This window comes from Aptenodytes patagonicus, chromosome 26 (genome assembly GCF_965638725.1).
Source record: "Aptenodytes patagonicus chromosome 26, bAptPat1.pri.cur, whole genome shotgun sequence".
NCBI classification, from domain to species: Eukaryota; Metazoa; Chordata; class Aves; order Sphenisciformes; family Spheniscidae; genus Aptenodytes; species Aptenodytes patagonicus.
The window spans coordinates 669,265-695,101 of record NC_134974.1 but is presented as its reverse complement, the minus strand read 5'-3'; the positions used below and the strand labels follow the sequence as shown (position 1 = coordinate 695,101).

The 25,837-nt window shown below is 62.8% G+C and overlaps 4 protein-coding genes and 1 non-coding gene across 18 annotated transcripts in view; all 5 read left to right on the top strand.

Annotated features, from left to right (window-relative positions):
* The window catches only part of UBAP2L (ubiquitin associated protein 2 like), a 30,767-nt gene extending 23,312 nt beyond the window's left edge, over positions 1 to 7,455 (top strand). For 7 of the 12 annotated variants that reach the window (XM_076360229.1, XM_076360228.1, XM_076360224.1 and 4 more), the window contains 9 exons: positions 75 to 163; positions 859 to 912; positions 1,576 to 1,657; positions 3,170 to 3,387; positions 3,476 to 3,581; positions 4,792 to 4,859; positions 5,182 to 5,379; positions 5,827 to 5,877; positions 6,515 to 7,455. In XM_076360229.1, the coding sequence (XP_076216344.1) occupies positions 75 to 163; positions 859 to 912; positions 1,576 to 1,657; positions 3,170 to 3,387; positions 3,476 to 3,581; positions 4,792 to 4,859; positions 5,182 to 5,379; positions 5,827 to 5,877; positions 6,515 to 6,610 (962 nt within the window). In that variant the 3' untranslated portion in view covers positions 6,611 to 7,455. The remainder of the gene's footprint in view (positions 1 to 74; positions 164 to 858; positions 913 to 1,575; positions 1,658 to 3,169; positions 3,388 to 3,475; positions 3,582 to 4,791; positions 4,860 to 5,181; positions 5,380 to 5,826; positions 5,878 to 6,514) is intronic. The other 5 variants (XM_076360231.1, XM_076360227.1, XM_076360226.1 and 2 more) reach the window with 2 other exon arrangements.
* Positions 1,342 to 1,476, top strand: LOC143171311 (small nucleolar RNA SNORA58). The gene has a single exon (XR_012997178.1). It is a non-coding gene; the product is annotated as a small nucleolar RNA SNORA58 (small nucleolar RNA).
* Positions 7,456 to 9,393: 1,938 nt separating the features above from the next.
* Positions 9,394 to 11,384, top strand: HAX1 (HCLS1 associated protein X-1). Its single transcript, XM_076359773.1, has 8 exons — positions 9,394 to 9,474; positions 9,745 to 9,962; positions 10,072 to 10,223; positions 10,334 to 10,379; positions 10,498 to 10,613; positions 10,730 to 10,880; positions 10,954 to 11,098; positions 11,244 to 11,384. Exons 1-7 carry the CDS (start codon positions 9,422 to 9,424, stop codon positions 11,070 to 11,072), a joined length of 855 nt encoding a protein of 284 aa, XP_076215888.1. The 5' UTR covers positions 9,394 to 9,421; the 3' UTR covers positions 11,073 to 11,098; positions 11,244 to 11,384.
* A 183-nt stretch (positions 11,385 to 11,567) lies between these two features.
* Positions 11,568 to 14,069, top strand: AQP10 (aquaporin 10). Its single transcript, XM_076359854.1, has 6 exons — positions 11,568 to 12,103; positions 12,811 to 12,937; positions 13,034 to 13,171; positions 13,265 to 13,383; positions 13,466 to 13,683; positions 13,755 to 14,069. Exons 1-6 carry the CDS (start codon positions 11,999 to 12,001, stop codon positions 13,975 to 13,977), a joined length of 930 nt encoding a protein of 309 aa, XP_076215969.1. The 5' UTR covers positions 11,568 to 11,998; the 3' UTR covers positions 13,978 to 14,069.
* Positions 14,070 to 14,642: 573 nt separating this feature from the next.
* On the top strand, positions 14,643 to 25,059 carry ATP8B2 (ATPase phospholipid transporting 8B2). 3 transcript variants are annotated; one of them, XM_076359852.1, is made up of 27 exons: positions 14,643 to 14,699; positions 15,898 to 15,956; positions 16,712 to 16,825; positions 17,011 to 17,109; positions 17,288 to 17,349; positions 17,501 to 17,573; positions 17,931 to 18,001; positions 18,171 to 18,250; positions 18,474 to 18,632; positions 18,707 to 18,795; positions 18,870 to 19,066; positions 19,795 to 20,003; positions 20,228 to 20,271; positions 20,347 to 20,512; positions 20,590 to 20,778; positions 20,986 to 21,101; positions 21,254 to 21,418; positions 21,500 to 21,611; positions 21,753 to 21,858; positions 21,991 to 22,135; positions 22,222 to 22,405; positions 22,592 to 22,815; positions 23,121 to 23,204; positions 23,422 to 23,667; positions 23,812 to 23,950; positions 24,043 to 24,173; positions 24,282 to 25,059. In XM_076359852.1, the coding sequence occupies exons 1-27, from the start codon at positions 14,669 to 14,671 to the stop codon at positions 24,567 to 24,569; spliced, it is 3,582 nt and encodes a 1,193-aa protein (XP_076215967.1). In that variant the 5' UTR covers positions 14,643 to 14,668; the 3' UTR covers positions 24,570 to 25,059. The 3 variants fall into 3 exon arrangements, with proteins under 3 accessions (XP_076215967.1, XP_076215966.1, XP_076215968.1); XM_076359851.1 differs by lacking the exon at positions 14,643 to 14,699 and adding an exon at positions 14,836 to 14,927; XM_076359853.1 differs by lacking the exons at positions 14,643 to 14,699; positions 18,474 to 18,632 and adding an exon at positions 14,836 to 14,927.
* Positions 25,060 to 25,837: the final 778 nt, after the last annotated feature.

Here is a 25,837-nt window from a genome sequence, read left to right as displayed (position 1 = left end):
GGTGTGGGAGCTAAGAGAGACAGCTTCCGCTGTTTGCTTCATTGTGGAACTCTTCCTTTCTCTTCCTTTGTCAGGAAAAGCGCCTCCCAATCTCCCTCCTGGAGTCCCACCGTTGTTGCCTAATCCGTACATCATGGCTCCAGGGTTACTACATGCCTATCCGGTGAGTGGGACAACCTGCTCTTTGTAGTCGTATCATGCCACTAGATCCCTCCTAGCTCTGTCTTCAGTAGAGAAATCAGAAACTGTAACATCAGCCCAGCAGGAGTGCCTTGGATGGGAAGGGTTTGGACCTGCTGTTTTCCATAAAACAGTAGCAGAGGAAATCCATGTGCCGGTGGAGGTAAATTCTGGTAATTCTGGTCACCCCAGAGCAGGTTCTGTCTGCCGGTTCTCTACAGCCTCCCCAAGCTTTGGGGAGCAGCAGCCCTTGGTCAGAGCACAGCTCATAAAAGTGTGGAGCTGTATTAGCAACATGGTATGACAAAGGCCAAACAGTCAGAACAAGGGTGGTGGCTGCCACAAAGTCTAGGGGTGTGTCACAGCCCTCTTCTGAAGGTGAGGACAGATTTTGGTGTTGGAGTAATTTCTAGAGGAAAATTGTCGAGCGCCTTTGTGGTCTGGAGCAGTGGTGCTGGGCGTTGGTGCTTGCTCTTCATTTGAGCAGCTCATAAAACCACTCTTGGCAGTGTCAGTCTTGCGGTAGTGAATGCTGGCTGCCTGCCCCTGGGTAATTGCATGGCCTCTGATCATCTGCTTCTGGCTTTATCTAATGTTTGTCTAAATGTTTAATCTAAAATTAGATAAGAGTTTTTATCTAGTTTGTGTCCCTAACATCATCTCCTGCTCTTTTTCTAGCCACAGGTGTATGGATATGACGACTTGCAAATGCTCCAGACAAGATTTCCATTGGTGAGTACTGAAGACTGACATGGACATGCCACTTCACTGGTCTAACAGCTCACCGGTGCTGTGTGCTTTGGGTGTACAGACAGATCGGGCTGTGAGGTAGTCCTGAAGAGCTGGCAAAACAGGGTGCTAAATGGATGTACCTCTCTGTGGTAGTAGTGAGGATTTAATCGGTTGCTCCTTTGCACTTGGGGAGTTAGGAGCACTAGTTATTCAGACAGCAGTATCAATGGTGGGGCTAGGGAATAAGAAAGCTACAGCAGGCAGAGCTGTTTTGCCTGACAGTGGTGTGAGGAGCTTGTGTGTTGTAGATACTTGCCTCTGATCCTTGAAAGAGGTAGTGACTAAATACTTCTAAGAGAATGGGTTTTATTTAGCAATACGACATGTGTTCCTTGTGTTGTGGAAGGAAAAGTCCAGGCAGTTTAAGGACTGCATACCAGTAGACCTTATCTGGTTCTTCTAATAGCCAGATGAGGGGGACGGTGCATGCTACAAAAACCTGGGGTTGCTGTAGGCTGTGATCAGCTGTGATGTGGCTGATTGAACTGCAATACTCCAACATATCTAGCGGCTGCAGTCCAGAAATCCCTCTTTTCCAAAAGATACTGCTTTGCATCTTTGGACAGAGCTCATAAAACTTCTCCTTTTGTTTTTATCCTTCAGGATTACTACAGCATCCCATTCCCTACACCCACCACCCCGCTGACTGGAAGAGATGGCAGCCTGAGCAGCAATCCGTACTCTGGTAGGGAAAAAGACTGCTCTGATCGCATATCCCATCAGGTGTTCGTGCTGCTGCTTACTAGGTTCCTGTGCTGTTGTCTGCTGGAGCTATGTCTGCACCAGCCTCCTGCACTGCCTCTGGTCTGGAGCATGTTTCTCAGCAGCTAAATTCTTGACTTCCCCTTGATCATCTGGTCGTGTCGAGGCATGTTACCAGGAAGATGTGGACAAGTAGGAGTTGATGCGGCAGTTGGAAGGGGAGCAAGGAGGAGCTGAAAGAATCTGTGAGGCGTAAAACTGGGGAACTGCTTTTCAGGTCGTGGTGAGGCAGGGGTTAAGCAGTGCTTGTCAAGCACTTAAAGTAACAATACAAAGAAACACAAAATCTGGAGAAATTAAGGGGGGCTTTTTTTATATGCCACAGTCTCATGGAGAAAGAAAACAGGGCATTTAGGACCTGTCAAGTTCAAACCAAATGCCCAGCGGGTGGCTGATCTCTCACTGACCTCTGTAGGTGCGTTTATTCACACTGCTGATTCGCTGTGGGCAGCGGTTGTGCTGAGCTTTCACGTACTTTAGGAATTGTTGCACTTTGTGGATCGCTCTTTTTCCAGCACCACTTCTCTCCTGCTTCAGCAGGAGCTTGTTTGTGCGGAAGTGCTTTTGCCCGGCACACTGAGGCATGTGTAATTTGCCAAGTTAACATCAGTGATAATTAATGTTTGTGGCTGTCCTGGACTCACTTGTGAGCTGGGGCAGCACTGAGAAATTCACTGGCTTACTGTGCGAGTTCTGAATAGGGAGAGTGTTTGCATGGAAGAGCCAAGCAGGTGCTCATAAAGAGCAGCAAAGGGAGCTTCCCCAAGCCCCGCAGCCAAGCCCTTGCGCAGTGCCCAGACTGGGAAGAGAGGAAGATGTATTTCTGAGTACTCTCTGCGGGCTGCTGGGCCTCTGCAGCAGCATTTGATTCGGTGCCACCAGTGAGAGAGAGGGAGGTGTGAGCCATGCTGTAAAAAGGGGCCTTTCACACATCCTCAACTGGAAGATACTGACTCTCCTCTTCAATGAGGAGCTCTTTGCCAGTAGGACAGGGCCCCTAGGCTGCTGCCCTGGCCTCGGGTCTGGCTCTGGAGGGAGTTGAGTTGTGTTTAGGCCTGCTGCTGATCCGCAGAGAGGGCTTAGGGAGAGCTCTAGCATCTGGGTTCTGTTGCTACGCAGGCGGCCAGTGGCAGGTTTATCCAGTGCCGGATCGTAGGCTGACATCAGGCGGTGCAGCACTGTAGCTTAGCTGCTGTGGGTTTGCCTTCCCCTCTTAAGTCCTCCTCTCAGGGATGAGGAGAGCAGTTAACAGCTTAGCCTAATCGGTGTGCAAGGGTCTGAGGGCTTGCAAGGGCTGCAGTCCTTAGTAGGTGTAAGAGGGGGGTTGATTCAAGTCACCGTTGATCAAAAGGCTGGGTCACCTTTGGGCTGAGCTAGAACAGGCTAGTATTTGACATGTCTGTTCTTCAGTCTCCTTTCATCTCCTGTATTCCAGGTGACTTAACAAAATTTGGCCGAGGTGATGCCTCTTCCCCTGCCCCTGCAACGACTTTGGCCCAGCCTCAGCAGAGCCAGACCCAGACTCACCACACCACGCAGCAGACGTTCCTGAACCCAGCGCTGCCTCCTGGCTACAGTTACACCAGTCTGCCGTACTACACAGGGGTACCAGGGCTCCCTAGCACCTTCCAATACGGGCCCGCCGTGTTCCCTGTGAGTTTCCCAGAGGCAGGGTGTGGAATTGGGGCAGGAAGGCAATGCAGTGAAGCCTCTCCTCACTCTGCTTCTGTCCTTTCTGTAGGTTGCTCCTACCTCTTCCAAGCAGCATGGTGTGAATGTCAGCGTCAATGCATCAGCAACCCCTTTTCAGCAGCCCAGCGGCTATGGCTCTCATGGATACAGCACTGGTAAGAGACCCAACAGCATCTTTCTCAGCAGCAGTTACCGACAGTAGCAGGGCTTGTTCACAGTCTCACTGGTCGTGTAAGGGGACTGCTGTCTTACTGCCTCCAGCAGTAAAGGAGGAAAATGGTCATGGTGCAACTAGCAGGTCGTTTAATTCTCCTTGGAAGGGCCCAGGCTTGTTCTGCATCCAGGGCTGGAGCGGGTTTGAGGAGTACAGAGCACGCCCTCCTCCTCTGTGCCCAGCAGTCGGATGGCTGGGGCCTTGGACTTGTGTCAGAGCTTAAGCTGCTGAATTGTTTGGGGTTTGTTTGGGTTTTTTTACTGCCTGTATGTGATCAATAGAAGAATTATTCCAGATTTGAGCCTGGGAACTTGTTTGACTCCTGTGTTTGGCAGATGCATGCTTTCTAGAGAAGTGTCTTTCTTGATTCAAAGATGTAAGAAGGTCGTGAACCTGTCACTTGTCTCAGTACTGGGTTTCACTGGTTAATGTCTGGCTGACTCCAAAGGGCCTGTGTTTGGGTCCCTCTTCCAGCCTTTAAATTCCTGTTACGCCTTTTTTCACTACATTAGAGCTCTTTAAGACACTATCTTCTCTTTGCAAAGATACGTCAGCTCTGTACCAGGTCACCTGGTACCGAGTCTTTCAAACCTCTTTCATTTCAGCACTTTTTCCGGGCCTTAAGTGATTGCTGAGGCTTTCCTCAGCACCTTTTAGACACAGCCAGCATCAAATGAGGGTTGTATGCCAGTGTCGCCAGTTGTTGCACCAACCATCCCAGCCCACAGTTGAGTTGCCTTTACATGCAATTGCCTGTTTTACAGCCAAGGAGCTCTCGGGCCGTTCTTGCTACTGTGCTGGGAGTTTGTTTCCTTGTCTGTCTGCTGCATCCCCCCAGCTCTTCTCAGAGTTGCTGTTTTCTGGGCTCTTGAAGAATATGAATTTCTCTGGGTGGCAGCAGGCCCCTAAATTTGTTTCTGGAGGCATTCAGAAACTGCTCGCGTCCAGAGCAAAAGAACTTACACTTGTACGGGCACTTTGCAGCTTGGCCTTGCCAAGACCCTGCTCCCTAGGACGATGTCTGTCTCCAAACCTTACCTGGCTGCCAGGCCACTAGAGCTCTCCACCACCTGATGCTGGCGTTAGTGGCAGTAGCTCCCACTGAACCGGTGGTTGCTGCCTAATGCTCTCTTGCCTTTCCTTCTCCCCAGGTGTATCTGTGACATCCAGTAATACAGGAGTGCCAGACATCTCAGGCTCTGTCTACTCCAAAACTCAGGTTAGTGTCTGGTGCGCGCTTCAGAAAGGCGCCGCTTTGCTGTGAGCGGAAGCCCAGCTCTGAGACAGCCTCCCTGGGCAAGGAGGTCTCTTCCCCTTAGAGCAGCCAGCCAGGGAGAAGGGAAATGCTCAGCCTTTCCCAACTTAGAGCAATTCTAAGCCCAGGAAGAGCCATGGGCAGAGACTCCATCTGTTCTCTGCACCACGCACTGACTCCCGGGCCCATGACTTTTACAGCTGGGAAGGGGCATGCTGCCAGCCAGGGGCAGGGGAGTGCTGCCCAGCTCCCAGCCCTTACTCCGCTGTTGGTGTCTCCTCCTCAGCAATCCTTCGAGAAGCAGGGATTTCACACTGGAACCCCGGCAGCCTCCTTCAACCTGCCTTCAGCGCTGGGCAGTGGCGGCCCCATCAACCCTGCGACGGCGGCGGCGTACCCCCCCACCCCTTTCATGCACATCCTGACCCCGCATCAGCAGCCCCACTCGCAGATCCTCCACCACCACCTGCAGCAGGATGGGCAGGTAAGCGACCCCCCCGGCCCCCTGGCCCTTGCTGGGGTATCTCCTAGGGCTCTCGCTCCCCCCCCCGGCCCCCCCCCTCCCTCCCTCCCTCACGCCCTGCGGCGGACACACGCGGACACGTGGTGACACACACATGCTCACACCTGCACATACACACAGGGCCGATAAGAGGACGAGGTGAGGAAGGCCCGGGGTGCGCTCCCCTGGGGGGTACTCGGCACAGCCCCCTTGCTGCCGGGCTGTACCAGGTACGGTCGGGTAGTGCCCCTTCACGCAGACATGCCTGGTACGCCCTGAACTCCCCATCCTCGGAGTGGCGGCTCCGCAGGCCAGCAACGAAGGGGTTACTTGCCATAGCCACGACCCCGCCGTAGCTTTCAGGTCTAACCGTGGATTTCTATTGTCATAGTTTGTCCCTTTATTTTACATATCCTGGTACTGCAACAGCTTCCATATTTGCAGATGATACTGTGCTGCCAACGCCAGCAGGAAGACCAGGTAATGAACCTCTCTGATAATGCATTGCACTTGCCCTGGGGTCTCCCCCTGCCCCTAAGGCCCCCCAGGCTCATGTAGCCCCTTCCTTCTCCCCCCATGGCCCCACCAGGCGAGGAGAGAGGCCCTCAGTCAGTATGTGCACACACACACACCCGCGCGCACAGACACACACCCCCCTGCTCGACCCCTTCCCCCCCCCTTTCCCCCCTCCCTGCCGCGCGGCAGTCCCCGCAGAGCTGCCAGGGTCCTCGCTGCCTGTGGTCCTGGCATGGTGCTGGTCTGGAGGAAGGCGCAGAGCGGAGGGAGGGTCCTGTGGCTGCTGGGGCAGCAGACGGCATGGCATGAGGGCCACCGGCGAGCTGCTCGGTGCAGGAGGCAGCCCATGCCCTGGTGCTGGTGGCCCCAGGGAGCTTGCGCTGGGCTGAGGTGGGTCAGCAAGCACCGAGGAGCCATAGCCTGCAGTGCCCAGGGTCTGCGGGCTGGAGCCATCCTGTGGGGACGGCGGTGCCCGCGGCTGAGCTGCCCGAGGCACACCAGCATTGCCCTGCAGAGCAGGCCAGGGTTGGGACCCCAGAGACGGCGGCGCCAGTTCCCCCATGATAACCACCTGCTTCTCCTTCTCGCCCCCTTCCCACAGAGCGGCTCTGGGCAGCGCAGCCAAGGCAGCTCCATCCCCCAGAAATCCCAGGCCAACAAGTCTGCCTACAACAGCTACAGCTGGGGCGCCAACTGAGGCTGGGGCGGCCCTCGCCCACCACTTGCTTCCGGAAGAGAATCCCACCAAACCCGATGCCGAAGGATCCCGGGGAGGAGAGCGCCCTGCCGCGGGGCAGCACCCGGGCCCTGCAGCCCCCGGGGCAGGGCAGGCCGGCAGGCGGCTCTGCGTTGTCTGTCTTCAGCCACCTTTCCTGTTGTATGTAATATAGAATTTGTATTTTTTCTTTTTTTCCTTCCCCCCCCCCCCCCTCTCTGCATTCAGATTCTGAACCGTTTGCCGTAGGGGCCTTTTTTGGTTTTTACTCCTTTCTCCCCTCTCCCCCCACCTCCTGCTGCCCCAGAACCTCTCGGATCCAAAGGAGTGGAAGCTGTGAGTCGCCTACAGCAAACCCCCTTATTATTAGGAATAAGAACAGTAATTGATATGAACAGCATTGTAAGATGAATTAGTTGAAGTGTTTTTTTGTACCGTGTTCTAAATTTAATGGATAAATGTGTCTTGTATATAAAAACAAAAACCCCATGCCGTCCTGTAGTTCTCTCATTTCCTCGCCCACCCTCTGCTGCTCTCTGCCACCGACCCAGAGGAGCCCTGGAGGGCACCCCCTTATTTTACGTTCTCCATCCGCGCCCCCTCCCTCCCCATGGGCCCCGAGCGCAGGTCCTGCCCCCCCTTGCACGCTGTAAGTATCTTCTGCTTTTGGTTTTGGGTTTTTTTTTGGTCTTTTTTTTTTTTTTCTATGCAGTCCAGATCTTGTATTTTTCAGTTCAAACCGGTCACTTCAACGGAAGCCCCCCTGCGGGTGATTTACTAAAGAGAATAAAGATCACAAAGTGATGTGTGTATTTTTTAATACCTACCTTCTCAGCCTGGTTCCGTATTTTTGGTGCAGGGTGTGGGAGGCCCCGGGCAAGGGGGGGAGCAGTTCCCCCTACCCCTCCCCAGCTTTTTTTTTTTTTCCCCCCCCTTTTGTGGACTTTTCCCAGCTGTGGCGCTGGGCACCGGGATCCCAGTACAGGCACAATGTCACCATCCTTTTCCCTGTCCCTTCTCTGGGCCAGGGACCTCTGCCCTCCATGTCTCTGCCTCCCCCCATGCTGTGCGCAGCTGCCTGCCACCTGTGGCTTGTGCCATCCCAGGTGCCCCCTGCTCTGGTGGGATGGGGGAGAGAATCGGAAGGGTAAAAGTGAGAAAACTCATGGGTTGAGGTAAAGACAGTTTAATTGGTAAAGCAAAAGCCGTGTGTACAAGCAAAACAAGGAATCCATTCACTTTCCCAGTGGCAGGCGGGTGTTCAGCCATCTCCAGGACAGCAGGGCTCCGTCACGCATAATGGTGACTTGGGAAGACAAACGCCATCACTCTGAACGTCCCCCCCCTTCCTTCTTCTTCCCCCAGCTTTATGTGCTGAGCATGATGTCATATGGTGTGGGATATCCCTTGGGTCAGTTGGGGTCAGCTGTCCCGGCTGTGTCCCCTCCCAACCTCTTCTGTGGGCCCCCCCCCCCCCACCTGCTCGCTGGTGGGGTGGGGTGAGAGGCAGAAAAGGCCTTGACTGTGTGTCAGCACTGCTCAGCAGTAACGAAAACATCCCTGTGTTATCAGCACTGTTTCCAGCTCAAATCCAAACCACGGCCCCATGCCAGCTACTGTGAAGAAAATTAACTCTACCCCAGCCAAAACCAGCACAGGGGGTGCTCTCCGCCCCCCCTCCTCACCACAAGGGCCTCAGGAAAGGACTGGCTGTCACAGGAGGGGGGGTCCCCAGCACAGGGGAGCAGAACAGGACCACCGGTGTGGTGGCAGGAAGCCGTGGTTACCCTGGCAGCTGGTGCTGAGCTGCCTTCTGGCCCTGCGCTCCCCATCACCCTCCTTGAAAGAGCATGGGAGCTGCTGCCAGAGGGAGGCTGAGCTGCAAGGGAAGGGGCTGGGGCCTTGGGGGGTCCCTGCCTCAGTGCGGGGGGCAAAGCTGGAGCTGGCTCGAGCCCCTCCCGGTGCTCTGGGGGCCCAGTGGAGGAGCAGGAGGGTGGTGGGATGGACTGATGGAGCTCAGCTGGGGGCACAGAGCAAGACCGGGTGCCTGGCAGGGCTGCAGGACCCCCAGATGGTGCAGGACAGAGCCCAGCGCACCCCCAACCCCATCAGGGTGCTGTGTGGGGCCCCCCTGCCCTTCTCTGTGAGACCCCTGCAAGCACGGTCGGGCCAGCACCACGGCATCCCCCCCCCTCAGCCTGCACCGCCGGGTATGGCTCTTCGAGGCAGCCGGCCCCGGCAGCCCCCCCGCTCCCAGCCCCAAGGGGGGACCTCCCGGGGTCACGGCTTGCCCTTGGGGCTGCCAAGGGGCCAGGGGCCCCTTGTGCCAAGTGCCCCTGCCAAGTGCCAGGGGCCGCCGCTCCCAGGCGGCCTCGGGAGCTGGACGGAGAAGTCGAGGGCCGGCGGGCCGGAGCCCGCTGGCTCCCGGGTGTCCCGAGGGACAGCACGGGCCTGACGCCGGAGCGAGAGGCCCCAGAGCCGCCCCGGGCCTGGGGCGGTCAGATGGGGAAGGCTCCGGCCCGTGGAGCGCACGGGGGGAGCCCTGACGGGGCTCTGGTTTAACCCCCGCCACGGGCTCCGCGGGCACGTGGCCACGGCGAGGCGAGCTCCGCACGCCCAACCTGAGGCGCAGCCCCGGGGCCGGGCGGGCCCCCCCGCACCCGCCTTCGCTCGAGGCCGCGTCGGTCCGACCGCGGCGCCTCGCGACACCCGGCGGCGCTGCGCGGCCCCCGGTGCTTTACGGCAGCGCGACCCGGGCGCGGCGGGCAGCGGGTCGGCGGCCCTCGGCGCGGGATGAGCTTTTACGACGCGTTTCGCGGCTTCTTCGGGTTCCCGGGGCGGCGCAGGTACCGGGACCCCGCCCCCGGCCCGGCCCTGACCCCCGGCCGTCCCCGACTTGCCGCCCCTACTCCCCCCCCGGCTGCGCGGAGCCCGTCCCGCCTCCTCCCGGTTGCCCCCCGTGCCCCCGCCCGCGCAGGCCCCGGCCCGGTTCCCCCATTGGTTTCCCCCCCGCCCCAGTCCCCCTGTTGTCCCGCGAGTCCCGTCCCGACCTCCGGTTGACTTCCGGCCCCCGGTTGCTCGGGGCCCGGGTGTCTCTCAGCGCCGCGGTCCCACAGGCCCCGGGACCCGCTTTTCGGCGGCACGGCGTGGGACGAGGAGGAGGAGGAGGAGGAGGAGGAGGGCCCGTCCCTGGCGCAGCCCCCCCAGGACTTCACCTTCGGCTTCGGCTTCAGCCCCAGCGGGTCCCGCGGCGCCTTCGAGGAGCTGTTCCGGGACGTGGGCGAGCTCCTGGGTGTCTTCGGGGGGGCCTGGGCCGGGCCCCCACAGCCCTTCGGTGGGGCTGGGAAGGGGCTGCCCCTCCTGGGGGCTGAGCAGGGCTCTGGGGGCCGATGCGGAGCCCCTCGGGCGGCCCGGCCTGACCCGACCCCCTTTTTGCTCTCCAGAGCCCCCCCTGCCCGGCCCCAGTGAGGGCAGCGCAGGGCAGCCACTGCGGGACTCCATGCTGAAGCACCCGGACAGCCCTGCTCCCAGCATGTCCCCGGGAGGCCCCGAGTGCACCAGCGACCCGGCCCGGCCCTGGAGACCCTTCCTGGGGGTGGGTGAGGGCTCTGCCTCACGTGGGCTCGGCTGTGGCAGCCATCGGAGCTTGCCATCGCGGTGTTGCGCTTTGCCTCCCCGTCACCAGCGCGTGGCTTTGCCTTGCAGCTAGAAGACGCTCACCCATCTCCTCCTGGCCTCAAGGAAGACCAAGGTGTGTGCTGGCAGCGGGGCTGTGGGGTCGCTGCCTTACCCGCTCTACCTACCCGCGCTGCCACAGCCGTCAGGGCGTGTCCCCACACTGCTGTCACCACCTCACATCTCCCCCGCAGACCTGGACTCCCAGGTCTCCTCCGCCGGGTTGGGGACCATCCTGAGACCCGACGAGCCAAAGTCCCGCTCTTACTTCCAGAGCGTCTCCGTCACCAAAGTGACTCTCCCTGACGGGGTGAGTGTCCCCTGCGGGCACAGCGATGGGCCACGGGTGACCTGGGGACACTGTCCCCGGCGCAAGGAGCAGAGCCTAGGGTGGTGGCGTCTCTCAGGGCTCGGTGCTCTGCACAGGCGGTGGAGGAGCGCCGGACTGTGCAGGACAGCCAGGGCCGCCGGGAGACGACGGTGACCCGCCGGAGGGGAGACCAGGCCTTCATCACCACCACCAAGGAGGATGGGCAGAGCAAGGACTACCAGGAGGAGGTGGTCAACATGGATGACCGTGAGTGGGGCGCTGAGGAGGGTGAGGGGAGCAGGCCGGGTGTCCTCTGAGCGAGCTCTCCCTGTCCTCCCAGGGGAGCTGGCACAGTTCGCGGGCACATGGCCACGGCAAGACGAGCTCCGCACTCCCAACCTGAGCGACCCCTCGTCCGTGCTGGGCAGCTTCTTCCGACGCTGGCTCTCGAGCTGGTAGCTGTGCGCCCCGCGGCTGAGCACCCCGTATGTGTGATGGGTGTGGGGTTGGGGGACCCCGGGGCTTCCCAGGGCCGTGAGGACAGACGCCGGCTTGGGGGCCGGAGCTGCCAGCTCCATTCAGGGCGGGCGGTGGGCAGCAGCCTCTTCTCACCACCTGTTTTTGTTGCAGACGGGTCAGATCCTGCTGGGAGCTGGCGCCTGGGCTGGGGGCTGCACGCCTTCTGGGGCGCTGCGGAGCTGTGGGGACCCCCACGGGGGCCAAGTGTGTGTGTGCGCGTGCGTACAGAGCAATAAAGTCTATTTATGCTAACAGCGACCTGCCAGGCGCCTTCAGGCTGGAACCTTCCTGATTCAGAGGCAGGGACCTGCACAGCTGCCAGGGGCGGCTCCTGGGGGCTGCCCCACGGGTGCAGGCAGCCGCCAGGCTCCTCTGCCCTGGCCCCATGCCTGCGCTGCTCCCTGGCCACCTCCCTCGCCCATTTCCCTGCCGGCCCGGCGCTGTGCTAACGCCTCCCCTGGGCCGCTCTCGAGGGCACGTCCTGGGAGCCTTTCCAAGGCCTATTCATTAGCGCTGCCTGCGGTTGCAGCTTGAGCAGGGATCTGTCAGGGAAAAAGCGGGGCTCCCAGGAGGGGGAACGCCCGTGCCGGCTCACCTGAGCAAGGTCTTGGTTCCCCACGGCCACTCGGGGATCCTCGGGGGCTCCCACCAGGTCTGGTCCTACCGGGGGACGCCATCGACACGAGGCGCTGCTGTCCCCGGCCCCATGCGGGACTCTGGTCCCTGCCAGGCGTCTCCCTGTGGTGCGGCCCTGATTGGTTTAAAGTCTGCGTGTTATCACCCACCCCAGCCCCAGGGCTCATAAAATCTCACTGGGACGGAGACACCGACGCCACTGTCGCCGCTGCCCGTTCCTGGCCGGACCCATGGGCACCGCTTCCTTCTTGAAGAGGGCCCAGGCTCTGCTCCGCATCCGGAACCAGCTGGTGCGGGAGTGCCTGGCTGAGCTGCTGGCTGTCTTCGTGCTTATTGTGAGCGGGGCACATGGGTGGGCCGGGGCTGACCATGGGGTGGTGACAGGCACCAGGGGTCCCAGGGCTCCCCTGCCTGTCACTCGCCGGAGGTTGGGGGGTTTGGGGCTGCGCCGTGCTCGCCAAGTGATTTGGCGCTGCCCAGCCTCCCACTTGGACCCTGTGGTACGCCCTCCGCCGCAGCAGCTCCGGCGCAATAAGAGCACCGGCACTGCCACGTGGCACCTGAGGGAGCGGCGCTGGGCAGCGAGTGCCTTGACGCCTCCTGCCCTGGAGCAGGCAAAGGTTGGGGCTCCGGAGCCGCGCTTGGCACTTGGCTGCATCCCACGATGGCGAACAGCGACACTGCGCCCGTGCTGGCGGCACCCCTTCCCCACCGTCTCCCCAGGGAAGCAGATTACTTAATTGCTGATAATTTGTTTACCTTGCCATCAAAACCACAAGTGAGACTGGTAACAGCTTCCCTGCCTGTCCCCATCCAGCACCCAAAGCTGGAGCGCAGGGGATGGGGGAGCAAAACCATGGAGACAGCGCCCGCAGAGGCACCAGAGCAGCCCTCACCTCGCTGCCCTTCTGCTGCCTGGGATCCCCACTAATCCCGCCAGCAGCTGCAGCGTGGTGGGGCAGTGGCCCTTGGGGAACAGGGAGGGGGGGGGCTAGGCGAGGGGCCGGGGGCGCCACGGTGGAGCTATGTCCCTGTTCTCCAGCTGATCACCCTGAGCGGCTCGGCACAGATGGTCACCAGCTCCGGGACAAAGGGGGACATCGTCACCGCCTACCTGGCAGGCGCCCTGGCCATCATGGTGGCCATCCACACGGCGGGAGGAGTCTCTGGTGAGGCTGGGGAGGGGGTCCCAGCTCCCGCCATCCCCTGGCTCCAGATCCCCCAAGGACCCTCCGCTCCCAGCCCCTCTCCCAACTCCGTTGCAGGGGCCCACCTGAACCCGGCGTTCTCCTTTACCATGTGCCTGCTGGAGCAGTTTCCCTGGTGGAAGTTTCCCATCTTCATGGCCGTGCAGATCTTGGGAGCTTTTATCTCCGCCGGAGCTGTCTACGTCCTCTACTACGGTACGGGGAGGCGGGCGGGCCCCTGGCGGGGGAACACCATGGCTTGTGCCGGAGTGGCCGGGCTCATGGACAGGCTCTGCCTCTGCTCCGCAGATGCCATCTGGCACTACAGCAATGGGACCCTCACCACCTCCGGCCCCCGGGAAACCGCCTCCATCTTTGCCACCTACCCCGCTGACTACCTCTCCATCTCCAACGGCTTCTTGGACCAGGTGGGTGCCGGTGTCGGCTCCCCCCAGACCCCTCCGGTGGTGCCGGACCCCACGGTGCTGAGCTGTCGTGCCGGCCCCACAGGTGATAGGCACAGCGCTGCTGATCATGGGCATCCTGGCCATGCTGGACACCCGCAACAAGAGTGTCCCCAAGGGCCTCGAGCCGGTGGCCATGGCCCTGCTGGTGTTCTGCATCGAGATCTCCATGGGCTCTAACTGCAGCTGCCCCCTGAACCCCGCGCGGGATTTTGGGCCCCGGCTCTTCACCTACGTGGCGGGTTGGGGCGCGGAGGTCTTCAGGTGGGTAGAGGGAAGGGGGCGAGGTGGGGGGTGGCAGGGGTGACCCCCTGCCCACCATGTCCTGTCCCCAGCAGGGGCAATGGGTGGTGGTGGGTGCCGGTGGTGGCACCGCTGCTGGGGGCCACTGTGGGCTCGGCCCTGTACCAGCTCCTCGTGGCTTTCCACCACCCGGAGGAGAGTGACCCCCCAGCTGAGCAGAACTCCCTGGTCCTCGTCAGCGCCGCCATCCCCCCAGACACCAAGATATCACCGGGGGAGAAGGATGCCGGGGGGATGCTGCCCCAGAAGAATTGACGTCAGGGACCCTCCCGCCACCCTGAGCCGGTGGCACGGTCCCGTCCCCCCTCCGCAGTCTCCGTCACACCATTAAACGAGTCCTGAGGCAATGGGGTGTCTTGCGTCTGGACACAGGAGCAGCAGTGCAGGGGGCACGGGGGGAGGCAGCGACCCCCAGCCGCCCGGGGGGGCAGAGCCGGCCAGACCTGGTTGTGGGGGGGCCCCGGCCCGGGGGGCATGTGCTGCCGGTGGGGGGGGCTGCCCCCTCGGGACCCCCCGGGGCTGCCCCCGGGACCCCCTGGGGCTGCCTCTGGCCCCCCAGGACCTCTCCTGGTTCCCCGGGATCCCCTGGGGCTGCCCCGCTGCCCAGGACCCCCGGGGTTGTACTCTGGAACCCGCCGGGACCACCGCGGCTGCACCCAGTACCCCCCGGGGCTGCCCCTCCCGCTCCCCGGGAACCCCCAACGCCGCCGTCCCCTCGGGTCGCCACGTCCCCCCGGGGCAGCGTTCGGTCGCTCCCCGCCGCCGCCCGCCCCCCCCCCCATCACTTCCGCCACCGACCGGCGCCGCCGCGGCCATGGGGCGCTGAGGCGGCGGCAGCGGCGCGGCAGCGGGAGCGGGGCCGCAGCGGCCCCGGCACCGGCCCCCGGCCCCGGCCCCGGCTCCGGCCCCGGCCGCCCGCTCCCCATGGGCTGCGGGGCCGCGGGCCATGGAGCGGTGTGCGGCCCGCCGGGCCCCAGGTGAGCGGGGCGGGGCGGGGGCCCGGTAGGCCCCGGTAGGCCCCGGCGGGCGCCGGTGCGGCCGTTGCCTCGGCAACGCGGCGGGGCGGGGCGGGAGGGCCCGGGCCGGGGCACCGGCAGCGGCAGCGCGGGATGGCGCCGCCGGGGCGCGCCGCGGCCCCGCAGCCATGACGGTGCCCCGGGAGATGCCCGAGAAGTGGCCGCGGGTCCGCGCCCCCGGCGGGGCGGGTGGGTGCGGGGCGGGCGGGCCTGCGGTGAGGCCCGGCCGGGCAGGGGCTGGGGGTGCAGGACCGGAGGGGTCTGGGGGTGCAGAGGAGCCGGGCTGGGGGCCTGGGGGTCTAGGGGTGCAGCTAAGCAGGGCTGGGGGCCTGGGGTGCAGATAAGCAAGACTGGGGGTGCAGGATCTGGGGGTTCTGGGCTAGGGGTCTGGGGGTGCAGGGCTGGAGGGGTCTGGGGGTGCAGATATCCAGGGCTGGGGGTGCGGGGCTGGAGGGGTCTGGGGGTGCAGATATCCAGGGCTGGGGGTGCGGGGCTGGAGGGGTCTGGGGGTGCAGATATCCAGGGCTGGGGGTGCGGGGCTGGAGGGGTCTGGGGGTGCAGATATCCAGGGCTGGGGGTGCGGGGCTGGAGGGGTCTGGGGGTGCAGATATCCAGGGCTGGGGGTGCGGGGCTGGAGGGGTCTGGGGGTGCAGATATCCAGGGCTGGGGGTGCAGGGCTGGAGGGGTCTGGACGTGCAGGTAAGCAAGGCTGGGGGCCTGGGGGTGCAGTTCTGGGGGTGCAGAAGAAGAGGGCTGGGGGTCTGGGGTGCGCGGCTGGGGCTCTGGGGGTACAGATAAGCAGGGCTGGGGGGCACAGATAAGCAGGGCTGATGTTCTAGGAATGCAGGGCTGGGGGGTCTGGGGGTGCAGGACTGGGGGCCTGGTGATGCAGGGCTGGGGGTACAGACAAGCAGGGCTGGTGGTCTGGGGGTGCAGAAGAAGAGGGCTGGGGGTGCAGGGGTGTGGGTCCTGGCGTGGGGGGAGCACAGGGCCACATGACACAGCTGGGGGGTTTCCCTGTTCCCCTGGGGGTCTGGGGCTCCTGGGCTTGCCTGGGGGGCTTTTGGGGTGCAGGGGAGCAGGGCTGGCTGGCTGCAGGGTGCAGAGGGGAGGTCTGGGGTGCAGGGGCGCAAGACTGATGGGGCGCGCTGTGTTGCAGAGGAGGAGAGGCGGGTGCGAGCCAACGCGCGGGAGTACAACGAGAAGTTCCAGTACGCGGTGAGTGGGGTGGCTGAGCCCCATCCCTCAGGGCCTCGTCCCGCAGCTCAGGCAGGTTTGGGGGGCTGGGGCCTGCATCGCCCTCCGGGTCAGCAGAGGGGGGGGTTACAGCTAAAAATAGATGTTTGTCCCTGAGAAAATTGTGCTGACAAGCCGTTAACGCCAACGGAGCTCTGGGGCTGGGGCGGCCTGGCTGGAGCGGGGCACGGTGCACTTCCATGGCGGGGGGGATGCAGCCCCCCCATCCTCTGCCAGGGCCCGAAACCCCCCCCGCTCTGCCTGTGCCCCTGCCTGGTCCCCCGATGCGGTTCTGTGTCTGGCTAATTAATGAGCTTCCGGAGCCGCTGGGGGAGGGGCACCGCTCACCTTGGCCTCCCCCTCCACGCTGGAGGTTATTTCTGGCTGCTCCAGACCAGGCCCTGCCTCGGCCTTGCTGCGGGGGGCGGGGGGGAGCAGGGGGTCTGGGTTGGGGTCACCCTTGGAGGGGCCAGGTGCTGCCGCCCGGATGCTCCGGATGCTGCTGCCGGAGGAGGCTGGTCCCTGGGTACTGACTGGCGACCGAGGCGGAGGAATCGGCTTCTCGAGGAAGCTGCCACGGAGTTAGAGCAGGGGCAGGAGCCGGGGGTCCAGGCTGCTGTCCAGAGCTCCCAAATTGGGGGCACAGTGAGCTGCAGCCCTGCCCCCAGAGCAATGCTGGGGGGGGTCACAGGGCCTCGGCAACTCGTGAACCCCCTTCTTGCCCCATCTGTCCCCAGAGCAACTGCATCAAGACCTCCAAGTACAACATTGTCACCTTCCTGCCTGTCAACCTCTTCGAGCAGTTCCAGGAAGTGGCCAACACCTATTTCCTCTTCCTCCTCATCCTGCAGGTGAGTGCTGGGGGGCCTGGGGAGGCAGACAGGGCACCCCCACGCTGTCCTTCCCTGGCTGGGCAGCCAGGAGGGCCCAGGGCACATCCTGCCCTTGGGAAGTGGCAGGTTTGGCACCCTCGAGCAGGGGTAGCATGGGCCTGGGGCTGGCCTGGTCCCCTGTAACTCCCGCTCCCTGTCCCCAGCTGATCCCGCAGATCTCTTCGCTCTCCTGGTTCACCACCATTGTGCCTTTGGTTCTTGTCTTAACCATCACAGCTGTCAAAGATGCCACCGACGACTATGTGAGTGTTCCCCCACATGCCCCTCTACCAGGGCTGGCTGCCTGCTGCCGGCTGGGCAGGGCGCTGTGACCCTGCTGAGGGTGTGTGGTGCCCGGGGCCATGGCATTTTCAGGGGGAGGGATGCAGGACCCCGTCCCCAGAGGGCCTGACACTGCTGTCTCTTCCCCTCCATACCCAGTTCCGCCATAAAAGCGACAACCAGGTGAACAACCGTCAGTCTCAGGTGCTGATCGGCGGAGTGTGAGTGTCGTGGGGATGGGGCAGTCAGGGAGGGGGCACGGGGCCCTGCCGGACGTGGCATAGGGCTGCAGGCAGGGGCAGAGTGCAGTGGGGCAGGGGAGAAGCAACGCTGCCAGCTCCTGCCTAACTCCACTCCGCTGTCCCTCTGCAGCCTCCGGCAGGAGCAGTGGATGAACGTCCGTGTCGGAGACATCATCAAGTTGGAGAACAACCAGTTCGTGGCGGTGAGTGTGGCCCTGAGACGGGCACGGTCCCAACTGGGCAGTGCACAGGGACAGCAGCACAGCGTGGTGCTGCGCCCACTCTGCTTTTGCGCTCCTCCATCACCTCCTGGGGTGGAGACATCAGGGACATCAGCCTGGAAGTTGCATTTAGGTTGTAGCGTTTGAGCTCTGGGGATTTGGCTGATGTAGGCGCTTCAGGCGATGGTGTCCAGGCCAGGGTGCCGGCAGCACCCTGCTAAGGACGCGCTGCTCCGGAGACCCCGCTGGCCCCTGGCATCCAAGGGCCAGGAGCTTCCCCAGGAAAGGCGTAGGGGAGCCCCAGTGTCAGCACAACCCTTCATGTGTCTCTCCCGGCAGGCTGACCTCCTCCTCCTCTCCAGCAGTGAACCCCATGGGTTGTGCTACATAGAGACCGCGGAGCTGGATGGGTAAGTAACCCCTGCTCGCCTCGGGTGGCAGGGGAAGGCAAGAGGTAGGAGTGAGAACAGGCTGCGGGCAGGGCAGGAGCTGCTGGGGACCTGAAACCACGGAGCATCTGCAAAGACCCTCCCTGCCAGGCTGTCGCTAACCCCACGCATGGTGCCTCCTTGCCCGCAGAGAGACCAACATGAAGGTGCGGCAGGCCATCCCCGTCACCTCGGAGCTGGGTGACACCAGCAAGCTGGCTCGGTTTGACGGTGAGTGCCTGCAACTGGTCCTCTGCAATGGGGCAGCCTCTCGGTTTCCTCCTCCATCACCTGGCGTGGGTCCACTCTGGAGAAACCAGGACCATCCACACGGTGTTGTGGTCCTGTGGCTTGAAGCAGATCTCTGGGGAGCTGGGGACGGTGCTGGGAGCACTGGGGTGGAGCTGGCCACGTGGAGAAGGCACGTTACAGCCAAGCCATCCCGTGCGCCCAGGCGAGGTGATCTGTGAACCCCCCAACAACAAGCTGGACAAGTTTGGCGGGACGCTGTACTGGAAGGACAACAAGTACCCCCTGAGCAACCAGAACATGCTGCTGCGGGGCTGCGTCCTGCGCAACACCGAGTGGTGCTTCGGCCTTGTCATCTTTGCAGGTGGGCTGGGACAGCTGCCACCGCTGCACTGCACAGAAGGGAGAGACCCCACTGATGCCCTTCCCTCTCCCCAGGGCCTGACACGAAACTGATGCAGAACAGCGGCCGGACCAAGTTCAAGCGGACAAGCATCGATCGGCTGATGAACACGCTGGTGCTCTGGGTATGCAGAAGGCAGATCCCAGGGAGCCCCAGCTCTGGCCCGGTTGGGGCTCTCATATCCTGTCCTGTCCCCAGATCTTCGGGTTCCTGGTGTGCATGGGGGTGATCCTGGCCATCGGCAACGCCATCTGGGAGCACGAGGTGGGCGTCTGCTTCCAGATCTACCTGCCCTGGGACGAGGGGGTGCACAGTGCCTTCTTCTCTGGCTTCCTCTCCTTCTGGTCCTACATCATCATCCTCAACACTGTGGTGCCCATCTCGCTCTATGTGAGGTAGGGCAGGGGCCGAGGGGCCGGGCTGGGGGCGTGCAAGGGGCAGGCACCAGGAATTAGGGGTGCCCTCTGGGGAGGGGAGACAGGGATGGAGACCCACGGGCAGAGCTGTGTGCGTGGGGTGGGCACGGGCTGCTCTCCTGGTGATGGGCCACATCTGCCCTCGGGGATACCCCAATACCTGAGACCTCACAGGTCCCTCGGGGCCCCCCCAGCTGTGTCTGTCTGGCTGCTCGTCTCTCCCTGCCCTGGCTGCATGCTGGTTATTTTGCTCTGCCCTCCTGCAGCTCCCAGGCTCCTGCACTGTCCCCTTCTCTCTCTCTTTTAATTTCTCTCTCTTTTCGTTCCCCAGCATGGGTTCTGTCACCCTTAGCCCCGAGGTAAGAACGTGTCGCCCCCACCCCTCCCACTAGCTCATTGCTGTCTGCCCTGGGGACCGGGGAGGGGGTTTGGGGCACGTAGGTGTGTGAGATGCCTGGGGAGCCCTGCGGGCTGTCCCCTCGGTGCCAGGCCCTGCATCCCCAGCCCTGGCTTGGCGGTGGCTGTCGGTAGGAGTGGGTGCGGGCCAGCCCCGGGGAAGGGCGTGGGAGCCGGCAAGCAGCGTGGGGGCCCTGGGTGCTGGGGTGCCCCAGGCGCTTGGGAGTCTGGGGTGGGCGTGTGTGTGCCCGTTGCTGGCTCAGCAGAGCATGCTGCCCTGCCTTGGTGACACCTGGCTGTCCCCCCTGCAGCGTGGAGGTGATCCGTCTCGGGCACAGCTACTTCATCAACTGGGACAAGAAGATGTACTGTGCCAAGCGTCGGACGCCAGCCGAGGCCCGGACCACCACCCTCAATGAGGAGCTGGGGCAGGTGGAGTACATCTTCTCCGACAAGACCGGCACCCTCACCCAGAACATCATGGTCTTCAGCAAGTGCTCCGTGAACGGGCACAGCTATGGTGAGCGCAAGGCACTGGGGCCGGGCTGGGTCTACCCGTGGGGTGTGGGTGCACTGCCTCCCCTCCTGCAGACCCTTTGGGGCACTCGGGGCAGCCAGGGGACGAGGGGGCTCAGCCGTAGCTTTGTGGGGCAGCCGCTGCCCCCTGGCCCCCCTGGGCATGGGTGCCCATGGGGCAGCAGCGTTGGATCCCTCTCCTGGTTAACTCCATGCCCCGGCTCACAGGTGACGTGCAGGACGTGCTGGGTCACAAGGCGGAGCTGGGAGAGGTAAGGGTGCCACAGGGCCGGTGCCTGGCTGTGCCGTGTGCCGCAGAGGGGTAACCCCGTCTCTGCCCCTGCCAGAGGCCAGAGCCAGTTGACTTCTCCTTCAACCCGCTGGCGGACCTGCGGTTCCAGTTCTGGGACCCCAGCCTGCTGGAAGCTGTCAAGCTGGGAGACCCCCACGTGCACGAGTTCTTCCGCCTACTCTCGCTCTGCCACACTGTCATGTCTGAGGAGAAGAGCGAAGGTGGGTGTGAAGGGCAGGACCTGTCCCTGCGCAGCTCGGGGTGCAGCGCTGGCTGTGACCCTCCGTGCTGTCCCCAGGGGAGCTGTTTTACAAGGCTCAGTCCCCGGACGAGGGAGCGCTGGTCACGGCTGCCAGAAACTTCGGCTTCGTGTTCCGGTCCCGCACACCCAAGACTATCACGGTGCACGAGCTGGGGCGAGCCATCACCTACCAGCTGCTGGCCATCCTGGACTTCAACAACATCCGCAAGCGCATGTCCGTCATCGGTGAGGTCCTGGACACATTACAGGGGCTGTGGGGCTGGGAGGGCTGCGGTGGGGCTGGGGGGCGGGGGCTCGGGGCGGTGTGCTGGGGACCAGCCCCACACAGATGGTGACGTGACTGTGGAGGCATTGTGGAGTCACGGCTGGGGGTTGGAGTGGGACCTGCTCCTGCACCCCTGAGCCAGGCAGCTTGTCCCCTGCTCCCCACAGTCCGCAGCCCCGAGGGCAAGATCCGGCTGTACTGCAAAGGTGCTGACACCATCCTGCTGGAGCGTCTGCACCCCATCAACCAGGACCTGACCAATGTCACCACCGACCACCTCAATGTGAGTGGGACAGGGTCCTGTGGGCAGGGCTGGGAAGGGAAGAGGGGCTGCCCAGAAGCTTGGAGCCTGGCTTGTGCCCTGTCCTGGGGGGCAGTCAGGGTCTGGGGACACTGTCGGGGTCTGCCTGTGCACTCAGCTCCGGCCGCTTGCAGGAATATGCTGGCGAGGGGCTGCGGACGCTGGTGCTGGCCTACAAAGACCTGGAGGAGAGCTACTACGAGGACTGGTCTGAGCGGCTGCACCGAGCTGGCAGTGCCCCCGAGGCCCGTGAGGATCGCCTGGCTCGGCTCTACGACGAGGTGGAGCATGATATGATGGTATGTAGCCTGGGGTCACTGGGGGCAGTAGGTGGCTGGGGGGCAGCCCCTGCTGACCTCTCACCTGTTTGGGTCCCCCAGCTGCTCGGAGCCACGGCCATCGAGGACAAACTGCAGCAGGGGGTCCCTGAAACCATCGCCATCCTGACACTGGCCAACATCAAGATCTGGGTGCTGACAGGGGACAAACAGGGTGAGGCATTGCTGGGGTGGGGGCCTGGGCTGGCTGGAGGCGAGGACATTCATAGGCTGGATCCCACCTGCCTGGGGGGCGGTGGGACAGACACTCCCCCCTGAGCTGGCCCTGGCTCAGCCCCTGCTTTCCTGTCCCCAGAAACGGCTGTGAACATTGGCTACTCCTGCAAGATGCTGACGGACGACATGACGGAGGTGTTTGTGGTCACAGGCCACACTGTGCTGGAGGTGCGAGAGGAACTCAGGTGAGGGTCGGGGGACAGGGCTGGGCAGAGGACACGTGCAGGGCTGGCATGGGGCATGGCTGTGCATGGGGGAGCTGGGGGATACAGAAGTGCCCTGAATTGGGGCCCTCTGACTCCTCTCTTTCTCCTCAGGAAAGCCCGGGAGAAGATGATGGATGCGTCGCGCTCCATGGGCAATGGCTTCTCCTACCAGGAGAAACTCTCTTCCTCCAAGCTCACCTCTGTGCTGGAAGCCATTGCGGGCGAATATGCCCTGGTCATCAATGGGCACAGCCTGGTAGGGACCTGGGAGCACTGGGCTAGATGGGGCACCGTGCCCGGCTGTGGGCCGTGCCTTCCACTGTCTACCCGCTCTCCTCGCAGGCCCATGCGCTGGAGGCTGACATGGAGGTGGAGTTCCTGGAGACGGCGTGTGCCTGCAAGGCCGTCATCTGCTGCCGTGTCACACCCTTGCAGAAAGCCCAGGTGGTGGAGCTGGTGAAGAAGTACAAGAAAGCTGTGACCCTGGCCATCGGGGACGGGGCCAACGATGTCAGCATGATCAAGAGTAAGTCCTGGGGTCTGGGGAGCCACAGGAGGGACAGGTACCCCCTTGCACTGTGCGGGGGCCGGTGGCAGCCTCTGTCTTCACCCCTCTGTGCCCCGCAGGAACACAGTCCTGCTGGGGGCGTGCCACCCTCAGTCCCTTATGCTCCTGGCAGAGCCCTCCTCACTCCCATGTATCCCTCTGCAGCCGCCCACATCGGGGTGGGCATCAGCGGGCAGGAAGGCATCCAGGCGGTGCTGGCCTCCGACTACTCCTTCTCACAATTCAAGTTCCTGCAGCGCCTTCTCCTGGTGCATGGACGCTGGTCCTACCTACGCATGTGCAAGTTCCTCTGCTACTTCTTCTACAAGAACTTCGCCTTCACCATGGTCCACTTCTGGTTTGGCTTCTTCTGCGGCTTCTCGGCGCAGGTGTGTTGCTGGCTCCTCATGCTCAGAGTTGGGGAGGGTTTGCCTGTGGGACCCCTCTTCTCGGAAGCATGCCCCAGTCCCTGGGCTCCCTCCGGAGTGCAGCAGCATGTGGTGGGTGCGAGGAGCCTGTGTGGCTGGGGCTGCCACGCGATGGCAGCAGCACCCCACGCCGCTCGGGGTGGGCATCCATGGGGGGCTGGCGGCAGCTCTCCTGTCCCTGCAGCTGTGGGCGTGGGGATGCAGGGGCTGGCTGGGGCATGGGGCGGGCAGGTCTCGCATCCCCCTGAGCACTCCATTCCACGCAGACCGTGTACGACCAGTACTTCATCACGCTGTACAACATCGTCTACACATCGCTGCCCGTGCTCGCCATGGGCGTCTTCGACCAGGTATGGCAGGGGGTGGCAAGGAGGGTCCCTGGGTGCGCAAGGAGCTGGCCTGGCTCCCCTGTGTGGCCCACCCTGCCGGAGGAAGGGCTGCCCGGCTGCCTGGGCTGGGCTGTCCTTGTCCCTCCACGGGTGGTGGTGGAGGCTGGCCCAGCCCCAGTGAACAGGCTGTGCCTGCCTGGGGCTGGAGGGAGGTGCCCAGTGTGCCCCGTGCCCCCAGGACGTGCCGGAGCAGCGGAGCATGGAGTACCCCAAGCTCTATGAGCCCGGGCAGCTGAACCTGCTCTTCAACAAGCGGGAGTTCTTCATCTGCATCGCCCAGGGCATCTACACCTCCGTCCTCATGTTCTTCATCCCCTACGGCGTCTTTGCTGACGCCACCCGTGATGATGGCGCCCAGCTGGCCGACTACCAGTCTTTTGCTGTCACCGTTGCCACCTCCCTCGTGATTGTCGTCAGCGTGCAGGTAGGGACATGGCTGTTTGGCCCCAGCCCCTCACCTTTAGTACAAAGGGCGCGTGAAGGTTTGGGTCCTGTCCTGCCCTGTGGCCGTGCTCAGAGCACCGTGGCCGTCCCTTGAGCCCTGCCTCCTCCTTCCCCTCTCCACCAGATCGGGCTGGACACGGGCTTCTGGACAGCCATCAACCACTTCTTCATCTGGGGCAGCCTGGCCGCCTACTTTGCTATCCTCTTTGCCATGCACAGCGACGGCCTCTTCCAGATGTTCCCCAACCAGTTCCGCTTCGTGGGTGAGTCCCAGGGGCGCTGAGCAATGCCCCCGACCCCAGCAGGGTGCTGCCCCAGCTGAGCCCTGGCTGGACTCGCACTTTCCTCCCGCCAGGTAATGCGCAGAACACTCTGGCCCAGCCCACGGTCTGGCTGACCATCGCCCTCACCACCGTGGTCTGCATTATGCCCGTTGTGGCCTTTCGCTTCCTCAAGCTGGACCTGAAACCCGAACTCTCAGACACGGTGAGAGCACGTGGCCGTGGGGGGCGGACACGGGGTCACTGTCCCCTGGGGGCAGGCGGTTCTGTGGGTCCCTGACCCTGTCCCCTGTCCCCCCGGCGGTGTCCCCAGGTGCGCTACACTCAGCTGGTACGGAAGAAGCAGAAGACCCAGCACCGGTGCATGCGACGTGTGGGGCGTGTGGGCTCGCGCCGCTCTGGCTATGCCTTCTCCCACCAGGAGGGTTTTGGGGAGCTCATCATGTCGGGCAAGAACATGCGTCTCAGCTCCCTGGCGCTCTCCAGCTTTACTGCCCGCCCCAGCGCCGGCTGGATTGAGACCCTGCGCAAGAAGAAGGGCAGCGACGGCAGCACTGCTGGCAGCCCCAGCGGCGCGGCCGACAAGACGCTCAAGGTGTGAGGCTGGGGTGTGAGGCAGTCCCCTCCCGTGCAGCCAGGGGCCTCCCTCGCCCCCTTCTCTCGCTGTGGCCTGGGGTGGCCAAGCCCCTCCTGGGGGGGGGTCCCATGGGGGGAGCAGAGGCTGTGTGGGCCCAGGTGCTGAGGTTTGGAGGAGTCTGGACTGTTGCAGTGTAACCAAAACAATACTCTTCCCTGTCCCTGGGATGGACGGATGGACGGACGGACGGATGCTGTCCCCAGCAGCCCCCCCCCCGGGCCACTCCTCTGTCAGTATTCACCTCCACGGAGTGCAAATACCCCATCACATGCGAATGTATCATGCCAGAGCCACCGCCACGGGCAGGCGCGGGGGTCCGGGAGGGCTGTGACAGCACCCTGCCTCCTCCCCCGCCCCTCACCCACGTGTCTTCTTTTTATATAAAAAAAGGGAAAAAAAAGAAAAAAAAACCACAACAAAAAAAAAAAAAGGAAGGAAAACCCCTCCAAGTTTACAGAGCGACTTGTTTTAGTGTTGGCATGGCTGGTTACGGAGAGAGCGCGGGGGGCCCGGCACTGGTGCCGGGGGGTGAGGGATGTCACCATACTCTGGCCCCCCCACCTTGGGGTGCGCCGGGACAGGGTGCCGGGGGGAAAGGGGAAGCGTTCCCCGGCTCCTTCCTGCTTTCTGCGGGAAGCAGGGGTGTCTGCAGGCTGCCGTGATTCACTCCCACGCCAGGGTCTTGCACAACCCTCGGCCTCCACTTCCTCCCTCCTCCTCCTCCTCCTCCTCCTCCTCCTCCTCCTCGCCCGGTCCCGGGGGGACTGGAGCCTCTCCTGGGGGGTGTGGATGGGCATTGTCCTGTCCCTGCCAGAGGGTCTCCGGGGGGTGTCGAGGTCCCGGCTCTCTCCTTGATACCAAAGAGGAAACGGTTCAGGATGGGCTCTGGCGTGGGCTGGAGTCTATTTTTGGGTGTGTTTGGGGGTTATTTTGTGTTGGGGGGGTGGGGGCGAGGATTGGGGTGTCTAATTTATTACACGTTTCTATATCGCGGAATTGTATCATTTTATGGGTCCACAGAGAAAAAAAGAACCAAAAACCAGCTTTTTTTATATATATATATATATAAAAAAAAAAAATGTTCCGAGCAGCTTCTGCCGTGTCCTGTGTACTGCGGGGGGGGCGGGCGGCGGCCGCAGGTGGGGAGCACCGGGGAGCACCGGGGGGCACCGGGGGTCGGAGGGGTCGGCGGCGGCTCGCCCCACCGGCCCCACCCCGGTGCCGGCTGGCCC